This window comes from Lepisosteus oculatus, chromosome 28 (assembly GCF_040954835.1).
Source record: "Lepisosteus oculatus isolate fLepOcu1 chromosome 28, fLepOcu1.hap2, whole genome shotgun sequence".
NCBI classification, from domain to species: domain Eukaryota; kingdom Metazoa; phylum Chordata; class Actinopteri; order Semionotiformes; family Lepisosteidae; genus Lepisosteus; species Lepisosteus oculatus.
In genome coordinates this window covers 7,081,985-7,094,613 of record NC_090723.1, presented here as the reverse complement: position 1 = coordinate 7,094,613, position 12,629 = coordinate 7,081,985, and the positions used below count along the sequence as shown (strand labels likewise).

The 12,629-nt window shown below is 51.9% G+C and overlaps 1 protein-coding gene across 6 annotated transcripts in view; it reads left to right on the top strand.

Annotated features, from left to right (window-relative positions):
• ppp1r9ba (protein phosphatase 1, regulatory subunit 9Ba) overlaps positions 1 to 12,629 on the top strand; it is a 55,406-nt gene that overhangs the window by 2,192 nt on the left and 40,585 nt on the right. For 2 of the 6 annotated variants that reach the window (XM_015362151.2, XM_015362144.2), the window contains exon 2: positions 1,805 to 3,366. In XM_015362151.2, the coding sequence (XP_015217637.2) occupies positions 1,858 to 3,366 (1,509 nt within the window). In that variant the 5' untranslated portion in view covers positions 1,805 to 1,857. The other 4 variants (XM_015362145.2, XM_015362148.2, XM_015362150.2 and 1 more) reach the window with 4 other exon arrangements.

Genomic DNA, 12,629 nt, shown 5'->3' with positions numbered 1-12,629 from the left:
GGGGGGGGGGTTGTTTTCTCTTTGTGTTTTTTTTTAAAGGGGGGACTGTTATTATGGAAATTATAAGATGCAGGAAGCAACGTAGCAAAACCTAGGCATCAGCAAGCAGAACGCAGCAGAGGCCTACGACTTCCGCTGGGTCTTAAAGCGCAGCGACTCTAAGTAGGCCGTTGAGGAGGGACACGACAAGAGACCCCCAGTGCTTGTATGTTGGAAATTAATATACCGCCTGATTACTGTGCTCACGTCCTACGTTTGCGACGCATAAGATTGGCTCTGGCATGTTTAGGAGACCGGGTGCTTTTTCTGATGTCTTTGGATTTGGCAGTTCATGGTATGTGTCGGGGAGGATGTTTTTAAACCTAACAAAGCTGCAGAGGAGTGCTGTTACCGCGGCGGACTAAACGACGTGAATATCAGTGGGTTTGCTCTTCGCATAGTTGGAACCCGAAGGGGTGAGCGCCGTTGAGCGTGATTCTTTTGCAGGAGTACACAAGCGGGCATCGCTAGGTTAAGATCCGATGTACAAACAGGGAGACGTGCGAGTGTAACCGCGTGAAAACAAAAATATGGACGAACCAAAGTATTCTGCTTTTTTTTCTCCCCCACCCAAGGACATTTAAGTCGTGATTTTTGAGGGCTCGCGGCTCACATTGTCCGCTTTTTCGTGTATCGTGTGCGGGACGTGGAGCCCCATGAACAAAATAACGGTAATAACATTTCCAGAAATCTTAGCAGAAAGCGCCTATTCACGAAACCGAAGCACTTCCGGGAACTACATTATAGATTAATTTATTCTAAAGGATTGTGTTATTGCCTTAAAAAGGAGGCGCTTTGAAGCACCCGTTAGGGCAAATGGCAATAATTACATTATTGCTTACATATGCACATTTGATTTCTGTCAGCTCTGTACGTCTTTACGGATCTTTATTGACGAAAGATACTAGTAAAAACAGGGACATTTGTGTTGAACAGGACAGAACTGCATAGGGATTAATAGATTGCGTTGCGTGGTACATCAGCCCGTTTTCTTTCCAAAGAAGCATGCCGTAAAAGATGTTTTTTGAGTGGGGGAGGCTTTCACAAAAGATTGTTGAAAATCCTCCGTATAAGTGACGTTGTGTTTTGTTTTTTTTTTGGAAACCGCTTCCTGTGCCGTAAAGCTCCGATCTCCCTATTGTGTTGGTTAATAACCCTGTCATCGATCGGACTCCCCCCCCAATAAAAATACGATGGAAAAATACCCCCCCACCACCACACGTGACCGGCGTTAAGACCCAGCGAGGGCCTTCCTCTTTGCAGCAGGAGCTTCTGCTGTAGCGGGAGGACCACAATCTGCACCAGAGCAGTTGAGAAAATTCAAGAGATCAAAATGATGTCATGAAAAGGGATTATACAGCAGCAATCCAGCGCCGGCAGAGAAATCCAGGGATCGCCGGTGCTCTAAACTGATTATTCGGCTTGCGCTTCAGCTCGGGGATCTGGCGATCGTGACACAGATGTTGAAATCTGTACTTGCGCGCGTGTAGGTTACTTTTGGGGGGCCCCCTCTCCCTCCCCAATTGATCTGATTTTGGAACAGACACAGTGTGCCATCAGACCTCGGCCCCCCCTCCCCGCCTTTGCACATAACGTTAGATTTCTGCCGAAGATCGTAGCTTCATCAGCCTGATCTGTTTTTCTTTCTCCTCCTTCTCTCTCCCCCCCCCGCTTGTCGCCCGATTGCGCGTCGCCTGCGCCCCTGTCGCTCAACCCGCCTGCCGCCGATGGTGGATGCGCCTGCCGTGCGCTGCGCTGCCGGCAGGGAGAAGCGGAGCTATGCCGTTACTGCCCGGGCTCGGAGACTCGTGATTCACCATGATGAAGACTGAATCCCCGTCCGCAGCGAGCGCCAGCAACACCAGCTCCACTCTGCGGAGCGCTTCCCCGCACCGAAACGCGTACGAGGCGGGGATCCAGGCGCTGAAGCAGGCCAGGGACGCCCTGAGCGGCGCTGCGAACGGGGATGAGGCGGCGGACTGCAAGTCCAAGCCCTCCTCCCGCGGCCGGAGGTACGGCTCCAACGTCCATCGCATCAAGAACATGTTCCTGCAGATGGGCTCCTCCGCGCCGGGGGAGGGCGAGGACCCGGCCAAGGAGCGGTCGGTGCGCCTGTCGCTGCCGCGGGCCAGCAGCCTGAACGAAAACGTGGACCACAGCGCGCTGCTCAAGCTGGGCGCCACCGTCTCGGAGCGGGTCAGCCGCTTCGACTCCAAGCCGGACGGGCAGCCGCGGCCGCCGCCCGGCTTCTCCAAGCTGCAGGAGACGCGCAAGATCTTCGAGCAGCGCCACCTGCAGGAGAAGCAGGCGGCCACCAACCGCATCCTGCTGAAGAAGGAGCGGGCGGCGGGCTTTCAGGACGGCCGGCTGGACGTGGTGGTCCGCTTCAACGGCAGCACCGAGTCGCTGGACAGCCTGGACGCCGGGGGCGCCGGGGAGGCCGTGTCCCCCACTGTCAGCCAGCTGAGCGCCGTCTTCGAGAAGGCCGACCTCCGCAACAACATGCACCGGCCGCCCACCTCGCCGCTGCCCACCCGCGGCGCCGCCGCCTCCGCGCCCGGCAGGGTGGCGGCGCTCAACTCCAAGGTCATTGCCAAGCGGGCGCGCGTCTTCCCACCCCAGGAGGAGGAGGGCGGGGGGGCGGCGGCGGCCGGGCGGCTGAAGGACCAGGACGGGTCCGCGGGGGGCGGGGCCAAGCCGGCGGCCAGGAAGGAGGACACGCCCACTTCCGAGAGCGCTGGGGCCGGTGGCCGGGCGGGCTCGGGTCCGGAGGAGCAGCAGAAGAGCCCGCCGGCGGAGCAGCAGCAGGGGAAGGGGGAGAGCCAGGAGGAGTTTGAGGGACCGGCGGGCGAAGCGGGGGTCACGCCCGGAGGTCACGAGGAGCCCGGTGCCCCCAGCACCCCAGAAAGCAGGAGCAGGCTAGTCCAGGCGGAGGTGCACGCGTCCCTGGAAAACGGAGAGGCAGATCTGGAGGGAGAGCCCCCCAAGACGGGCGCTGGTCCCCCCGACGCCCCGGCTGGCCTCGAGAGGGCGGCGGAGGCGGAGAGGGGCAAGGCCGGAGAGGGCGAGTCCCCACAAGGGGAGGAGGAGGGAGGCGAGGAGTCCCGCAAGGAGGATTACTCGGAGGCCGACCTGGTGGACATCAGCGCCTACAGCGGGATCGGCGAGGACTCGGGCGGCAGCCAGCTGGACGAGGACGAGGAGGCGGAGGAGGAAGAGGAGGAGCCCTACGAGCCCGAGTCCAGCTGCTGCGAGATCCCCGGCCTGCCCCCCGAGGAGGAGCCGCCGCCCAGTCGCACGATCCGCTTCAGCACCGGGCCGATCAAGGTGAGCCGGGCCGGGCCGACCCGAGGGGGCGGGAGCGGGCTTTAACGAGCCAGCCGGACCTCGGGTGGGGGCTGCTGGGATTGCGAGGCCGGGGGTTTCCTGTACCCGGTTTGCGCAGAGCTGCAGAGCTGGTGCCTTGCGTTGTAGGGTGAGGGGTTAACATACCGATGCCCGTCGGGGAGGAGCGTCGGTGAACGCGATCTTCTTTTATCTCCCCGGGGGGGGGGGGGGGGCGGCTGGGCTCTGACCTTGAACGGGGCTTGGGTTTTGATGAGCTTCCGCTGGTTTTTCACGGCTGCGGTAACCGATGCCAAGAGTCGCAGCCAAAACAACGCCATTGACCGTCCCTCCGCAGGCCGGGGGTTATGGGCTGATCCGTGCCAAAAAAGAGCTTGTTTTTGGTCCCCGGTAGCCGTTTGTGAAAGCGGAGACCATCTCGCCCAGGGGCCCTGACTTTCTCGTTGTGTGTCGACGAGCTGAAGCACCTGCAAAAGCTGTGGTGCCTGTTGGCCGGTTCAGGTTCAGACCTCCCCACCTTTGGCAGCTGCGAGGGAAAAGGATGCGTGCTGTGAAAACAGATAAGCAGAGGGAAATTGTTACGGGAATGATCTCTTTAAAATACGCAGCAAGGTACTTTTTGTCTCCTGCTTAGAGAGTATGTGACGGTGACAGCGTTTGTCTAAGGCTTGAACCCTTTCAAATTCTTATTTTCTGTTGTATAGCGTTCCAGACAACAGTGACCTCCTTAAGTCTGGACGTTTATTGGTGTTTGATAGGTTTTGTGTGTCATTTTTGGGGTCACCAAAAGGGAGGACTGAGGGATTAGAAATGGGGTGTTGGAATCGGCTGATTGCTCGCGGAGAAGGCCGGGGGTGTGACCTTGAGCAGTGTGGTCTGCCACCCCCTGTGTCAGTCACCCTGCTGTGTTGGGATTCAGATCGCAGGACTACAATTCCCATCAGCCACCTGGAGGGCAGCTGTGAGCCCTGAGCCGGGGGGTGGAGTGGGTGTGGGTCTGCTGGCTGAGACGCCAGATTTGATGTGCGAATGTGGTTCATGTTATCGATAATTAGTAGAGCTGGGCCATTATGGGCTTGTCAAAGCTTTGTTAGAAAACCTGCCTTTGGATCCTAGGACTACAAGTCTACAGTCTATAATGCGTGTCGCAGTGTACCAGTGACCCAGAGATCTGTCTTGCGTGCAGAGCTCTAGATGGAGACCTTGTGCTGACTTTATTGTTGAAAAAGCCATGAGAAATGATGGATGGATTTCTGAAAATTGAAAAACAAATGAAGAAGTGGAGATCTGAATTAATTGAAGAAAACAATATTTAGGAAACAATTTAGGAAAGTATTGAGCATATTTGTTGTATCTCTAGGGTGTTTCGCATTTCAAATGTTCAGATTCCTATTGCCTTTCCTTTATATTGCCAGAAGATAGCGAAACTCTTTACCAGTCGGGATCTGCTTCACACACCACTCAAGCGCAGCCCCACTGGCCAGCAGATCAGGTGCAGGAGTTGGGCGTTACTTTACCACTTGAATTAAGGGGGAGCTTGTTGAGGCCCAGCGGGGAATTTAGCCAGGACACCATGGGTAACACCACTGCTCTAACAATAAGTGCCATGGCGTATGTAGTGGTCAAGTCTCATTCAAAGGATAGTCTTACCTATATTTCAGTACTGGACCATTGGTTTGGAAATCCTAATCCATAGAGAAGAGCACCACCTACTGGTCCACCAAGGTAGTTCACCACTTACAGCAGCACCCTGCTTGTCCTTAACAGTCTAGACTAGAATGACTTCTGCACGTCACCCAGGCAGGAGCTTGAACCCGGTGGGGAATGAAATCGGTCCCCTTCTCTGTGTGAAGCACTTTGAGATGAAAAATACTGTTGAAAAGCATGGAATTGTTATAATAATGACCAGCTAACTGACTTACTGGCGTCTCAAACGAGAATTCCTCTTTTGCTACTCAGCCACGCTGGCCAAGTCAAGATTATGCCTTCAAGGGTTAAAGACTTAAGCAGTACATGCCGGGGATCAGTGACAGCTCATCTAATTGGTTTTAATCGTTGCGTTTATGTGCCTGATTGAGTTGCGTGACTCTTTTGTTCCCCTGCAATGAGCCTAGCTTGGAAAATGGCCTTGCTGCAACTTAATACTCTTGATTTATTTATGAATTTACATATATTAATGCACAGAAAGCACCTTTACCCAATGCAGTGGAGAAAGGTTTTTTCCTACATAACGCACTAAATGACTAATTTGCAACATTTTACATTAAAGCAAGGAAAGATTTCATTGGGTGCTGCCATAAAACTAAGAAGTCTTCCCGTTTGGCTCTAATGGGTAGAAATATAAATTTATTCACTGTTGCGTGCATGTTGTAAAACCGTACCATGAGATGCAGAGTGCAGTGAGCTGGCCTTGCTTGTTGCTGCTCTGGCCTGCTCTGTGAGGGGCTGATCCTTTAGGCCCATCGTTGAAAGCGTCTCTGCTCTGTTTCTCTAGCCTGTCACTGATCAGGCGTGCTTGGGGTTCTTCAGCGACAAGTATCAGCTCCACCACACAGAGCGTGCCACAGATCCCTGCTCACTACAGAGTAATTGCATTTATATAGAACTTTTTATCCCACAGGGATCCCAAAAGTCGTTACGCACACAGTGGGAGGGGAACCACTTTCTGCTGTACTGACGTGCAGTCCCCACCTTGGTGACACAAGCCAGCCTTTCTGCACCCAAAGCCCCACTGAAGTGAGAAACTGCTTCACTGCTTCACTGACTGAATGAGGACAGAGCTTTAGGGAGGCCAGGGAGAAAGGTAGCCAGGACAACACCTATGCTTCTCAAATGACCAGTGCCACCGTTGTGGCCCGTGATGTCTGTAATGACCCAGTTGTCAAGACTTCGGTTTAATGTCTCATGTGAAGGACCTGCACCTTCTACAGCACATTGGTTCAGGTCCAGAGGGAACAGCGCCACCTAGCAGTTCACCACAGCAGTTTGGTTTTCCTTTGTCCTATTCCAAACTAAGAGCGCAGCTGCCTAATTGCATGAACTGCGAGCTGTCCCTTTCCTGATGATACTATGATGGACGTTTTGTATTTTGAAATGGAACCTAAAGTGCTACAGACCCTCCAGTTATCCTGTAAATTGGTCTAGATCAATGCAAAACAATTATAGGAGCAGGCTAAGTTTTCTGTCATTCAATATGCTAGATGGAATATTTTTTACTCCCTGTCTGTTGTTGTGTTGTGCTCTGCTTCATTTTTTCTATTAGAATTAACCTCGGCCTTGCTCAGCCTTTAGGTCTGTCATTCATGCTGCTCGGATTCTCTAGAACTGTACCGAGATTCCCCTTTCAGAATGACTTGGGTGTGCTGCATGCGCTCAGTCTCAGCTTTGAGAAAAAGGAGCCCAACACAAAAACGTTGACAAGCAGGTTAAAAATTGCATCGCTTTAAAAAAAAAACAGGCTGCACAAAGCAAATCATTGGCTTTCTAGGAAAACAGTAATAGCTCTTTTGATATACTGTCTGGATTTGTCACAAGGTCTGCTGCTGCCAGGCTTTGTGTTACAGTACCTTCAAGACTAATGAAGCCATACATGGCCTGGCTTTAGACATCCAGAGAATTCATTGAGAAAAGAACAGATTTTCAGATTTCGTCACAGCCTCATTACTTTAATCAGATACTTGAGATGAAGCTTAATGTTGCATTGATATGATCGGTGCCCTTGACAGAGTTGAATCCATCCCAGTTCTGAGCTCAGTCCCAGTCCTAATCTAAACGTGGAGCAGAAGAGGAGAAAACGAGGCACACTCTTCCCCCGCGACCTCGTGGCGGGGACCTACAGAAAGGTCGCAGATTGTAATTTATGTGGGGGTTTTGCAATTTGGTCTTGCCCTTTCCTGTAACTGAAACCGAGGGGGTAGTTTTCGGATGTGACCAGCGTTGGAACCCGAGTGACCTGCTGGCCAGAGGGATATGAGCTGGCCCGGACTGTCTGCGCCCTTCGCTCTGCTCTGCACCTTTCGCGATTACAGGCACTGACGCTCTCCCTGCTTCAGCTGAAGACTGCAGGACCCCACTACCACCTCTTCCAGCAGCAACCTTAGTCAGTACCAGGTCTCCCATCCAGGTACTGACCAGGCTCACACCTGCTGAGCTTCAGTGGGGCTGCCAGTTGTGAGTTGCAGACTGATATGGCTGCTGGCTGTTTTTAATTGCTTACACTTATATAGCGCTTTTCTGGACCCTCCACTGTCCCCAGACGCGGATACAGTCTTGTAGCTGAGACCGAAGGCATTGGAGCGCGCTGCTCTGCTGTGCTGATGCTGCAGAAACAAGGAGCACTTAGTGTGTGACCCTGTTATTAAGCACTTTCCTGTGCCAGACAGCCCCTGGCAGGTTGCCTCGCGATATCAGGGAGGAAATGGTGCAGAAAGAGGGTGCGGACTCAGCCCCAGCAGGATGTACCCGAGTTCCCTTTCGGAGAGCATGTGGGAGCATGTGGCTGTAGACATACCGAGACATCTGTTTGTTACACAACAGGCGGGAGTCTGCAGACACTCCTGTCACCTCCGGGTTTCTGCGCAGGCAGGAGCTGCTGTGCTTCGGGATCTGCACGGCTCTGGACTCTGGGGGGCCTGGCTGCAGCCGGCACGCCCCCGGCTGGCCGGGACCTGCAACTCCACCTCCCGGTTTGCAGCAATGTTTTATAGTTGGTTTGGGTCCAGGGTACAGCAGCTCTCCAGCTTGGCTCCCCTGCCTTGCTTTGCTTTACAGCTTTTCTTATGTGTTGGATCACTTTTGGGATCCGAACGTTTTTACCACAGTCAATTTGCAGAGTATTCTGCTTTGCCCGGGTTTTCTCCTCTTGGGAATATCATGATATTGTCCTAATTTGCAGGAAAGCATTTACAGGAACACCTGCATTGTGGGAAAACATGGCCAGATGTTCTGTATCCGTTTTGCCTATACCGTCCGCAGGAATGTGTGAAGTTTTCATTGCAGGTTTGCAGACAAACCCCCTTGCGCTGAAAACACTGTGGTTAACTCCCTCAGTCGGAAAGTGGGTCCCGTTCGTGGCAGCGGAGTGCCTAGACTTCAGAACGGAATAACGTCACTTCTGTCACTCGCTTAGAGTGCTGAGCCCTCTTTTAGCTAAAAAAAAAGGTTTAATGGCTCTCCGTGAAGGCACTCATTTGTCAGGTCCTGCTTTTGAGGATGAGAGTCTTCCCAAACGAACTGGCAGGTGTAGAACGATGCTTAACGTTGATATCTGCCGCGCAACGGGTATTTCAGCGGTGTTTGACTCTGGAGCTGGGAATCGGCGCCGGGAGGAGATCGGCTGTTCCCCATCGTGAAGAGGAATTTATGGGGCGCGATTAACCTTCTTGGCCGTGCGGGTAGCGGAGGAATGGAGGCGTCGTCACTGAGAATGACGGTTAATTAATCTGTCAGCTCAATTCACTGGGCGGCGTGCACAATGCAAGGCTTTAACAACAGCGCGGCGTGTTCCAGGTGTGGTCTGGGTGTGGGCTGCTGCTCCAGTGGAGCTACACCTAGCGCAGCTGCTGGCTCGCTGTGTCTGCACACAGCACCTCCTGTAGAGAGCAGAGATCGGCTCCAAGGGGTGGAGGCGTCTGTGAGATTGCTGTGTCATGCACATCTAGCTAACCGAGCTGAGGATCTTAGCCGGCCGTATCTCGAAAGAGTCCGGGGTACTTGCGATTGTGGGAGTCTGTGTAGCCCGTCCATAAGTAGACGATGTGCCTTTTGCACAAAGCAGCACCTCCTGTTCTCAGTTTTAAATGCACTTTGACTTTCTCTGCTGAACAGCTTGCATGCTGCTAGCCACACTCCAATGCTTTGGAACTTCAATACTTCATCTCTGCATAATCAGGGGTTTGTCAAAGTATGACGGTGAACGCTGAATGCCACTAGTGATTTTGCAGATATATCAGGGGTAATTTCCAGACAGCAATGATCACAGACAAACCGAGAATTCGGGATTTGTCAGCTGCAAAACATAGTCCTGTGTATATCGGAGCTCATCACGGTCATGCATACGAAACGTTCTCAAATGGCGCAGCCATTTCTAATCAGTAACTTGAATATTGTTGCACAAACAATAAAAACGTTGCCTCTGCTTTTATAAAAACAGATTACATGATGCAGTGATAGACGGAGGGTAGGGAGACACACCTTCACATTAACATTGTGTGGAGAGGAATTCGCCAACTGTGGGGATTTAAAAGTTGTGACCTCACAATCAGTATTAAAGACGTGCCTCGTTAGAAGTCTTAAATTAAGCTAAGGTAAGAATTAAGAGCTCCACAGAGATCCAGGCGCTTTCTGAATACGAAATTGCATAAGTGCCCTTCGAGATTATGACACTTCACTGTCCTCTCCGCAAAGCATTTCCAAATTGAGGGTATGCTAATGGATTGTCTGTGGTATGGAATAAGCATAAATTTATGTCGCAGGTCCTCAAGTGGAGTGCAGGTGAAGAGGAAATGTTTACAATTCGAAGTTTCAAACCGCAGTCTCCGAAAAAAAAAAGTCTCCAAAGTGATTTTGAATGCTTTTCCTGGAAATATAAAATGTATGGACTCATTTTCAGCCACACTGTTCGACCATCTTTCAGTCCAGCTTTGTGTAGCTGCACATGCCATACGATACAGTGGACAGGAGTAAATTTCCTTTCTTCCCCAAGCCATTGGGACTCTCCCTTTTTTTCTTTTTTAAAAATGCATGATTTAATGAGGAATATAATGTTAAGGGGGCAGAAATCCGGTGTACTCCTCTCCGGCACAAAATCCCCGTTATGCTCTCAGGGCGGTTTCAATAGCTCTTTTTAAATTCTCAACGGCTTAAGACCAAGGGAAGAGGTTAAACTGATTCAGTTAAGCAGTTAATTAGTTCAATTATGCAATTAGGAGCTTAGGTGGCTGAGATCAGGCAGATGCTGTGGACCTGAAGAGCTGTAGATGGGCTGACTGCCCTCGTGTTGGTTCATTAGGCAGTTTGAAAGAGTTTTGTTTCCTGGTGCAGTTCTGCATCATGTACTGGCGTCCCTGTGTGACGGACGGGCTCCTAGTGCTTACAGCTGCCCCCCGCACAACGCGGGTAACTCCCCCGGGCCGACTCCCCCCGGAACCCCCCGCAGCGGCGGACCGCATGTGTAGAGTTCAGAGTGGGGGTGACGTTGAGCCCTCTTACGCCTAGACAAACGGCCTACTTGTTAACCTCAGCACTGTCTCCGAGCCCGATCTGGAGTCAGTTCACGGTATCTCCGATGGGGACAGGAGAGGCTCCTGACGGCGCAGGACTGCTCATCGAGGGGGCGGAGTCTTCTTCCCTCAAGAGCCCGGCTCGCAGCCCCAAACCGTTTCTCTTTTCTTTTTAATCTCCATGGCAAAGACGCGCTGACCTGGGCTTGTGCCCGGCCTCTTTTGGCTTGTGAGTGACCCCGGGTTGCCAAGTGAGTTCAAATGAATAAAAGCCCCATGGCTGCCCCAGATTAATCAGGAAGTGAGCATTCCTTGACTTCACAACCTTGTTGTAGCAGGACTGTGCTATGAAGCAACTTGAAGCAAAGGCTGGTTTAGCTGACAAGGCCTTGCCTGCTGGTGATAGGTGGTCCTAGACTGTGTTTTCGGCGTTTTCATACAGGCTCTCTCTGTCTTGAAGCATTTTGCCAATGATAGCTTCTATAAGATGTTTGCTTTTAGGGGTTTTATTAACCTTATGCACTAAATCTGTCCCCCTCCCCACCACACTCCTTAACAAATTCACCCCAAGAAAATCTTTCTTCACACCCTTATGTAGTTGCGTCCTACAAACCCGGCAGGTGGTGAATGGGTCTCAGAGTTCCTTCCTGTCGTTTCCTAGTGTTGTTCTGACACTTCCTCCCCTTCTCTCGTTCTCAGAGTTCATTTTATTGCAGTGTATTTCCAGGGCAAGCACAGGTGCAGAGCTGAAGTGTTATACATCTGTAATGATGCGAATAGCCTGCCTGGAGAGGAAAATATTTACCGTACTGCATATTTAATACCAAAGCTTTTGTGCCTAAAAACGCATCACAGAATTAAAGAGCAGGAAATTTGGCTGAATTTGAAATTTTATTGATTTAAAGCCTGTATTGAAAGAGAGTAGACCAGTTCCTTTCAGAACTCGGAAAGCCTCTCATGCCAAGTGTGCCTCTGTGCAGTACGTGTAAGAAGCTGGTGTTCCCTTTATTGACTCGTGCTGTCATCTGCCTGGACCGTTGAGACGCTGCAGGATGTGATGGAGTGTGTTAGTGGCTGCATTGTCCTTTGGGACTCTCCTGGCATCCAGATTTCTCCTCGAATCTGGCCTGGATCCTGGGCCTATTTTTAAACCGCCTCTGACATGACAGTGATGTATTAAGGGCTGCAGAGCTCACAGGTGGGTTGCCTAAAAAAAAAAAACAACACATCCGAAACGTTTGATCTGGGTTTTTAATTGTGTGCCTGAAAAGGAATTGGCATTTTCTTTTTTTTGTCTCCCTTATTTGGAATGCCCATATGAACTTTGTTCAGCTCCCAGCGCCATTTGGTTGAGACTGCAGGTCTGAGGGTAGATGGGTTTCCTCAGATCGCGCAACTTACCTGCCCCACACCCCCTCGATTTCGAAATGCTTTTTTCCAAATACCGTTGCGTTGCTTTGGCGTGACGAGGTGCCGCAGCCTGGGGCTCATTCTCATCCCCTCCCGATCTTCCCGGTGTCTTTAGCCACCTCCTCGTAGCTCGGGCCTCCCCACGAGGAAGCCTGAAGCCGTTCGGCACTCCTCTTTACTGCTCTCTGACGGGCGGGCCTGCCGCGATTGTGACCGCGCCAAGGCCACTACATCACGACAGCCTGTCCTAAAAGAGAATAGCGCGCAATCTCTCAGCGACCGGGAGAGTCAGAGACTGCAGTGGACTGTAATTAACTGAACGGGTTTCCTGAGGTGAGCTGAGCGCTGCTGGCAGACTTGTGATCTTCTCCGCACAAGGGCCATGACCCTGGCTGCCCCCCCACCCAGACCTGCGGCTCTTCTGGGAGTGTTCTTGGACAGCTAGCAGTGGGAGGGTGCTTTGTGTTGGGGCTGGGGGGGGTTACTCCCATTTCCTTTTTGGGAAACAAATATTTCTTCCCGTTTTCTTTTTCCGAATTTAACCCTTTTAAGGAGCGCCTTTCACGTGACCAGGGACACAACCCCCTCCCTCCCCCACACACACCCTTCAGAGAG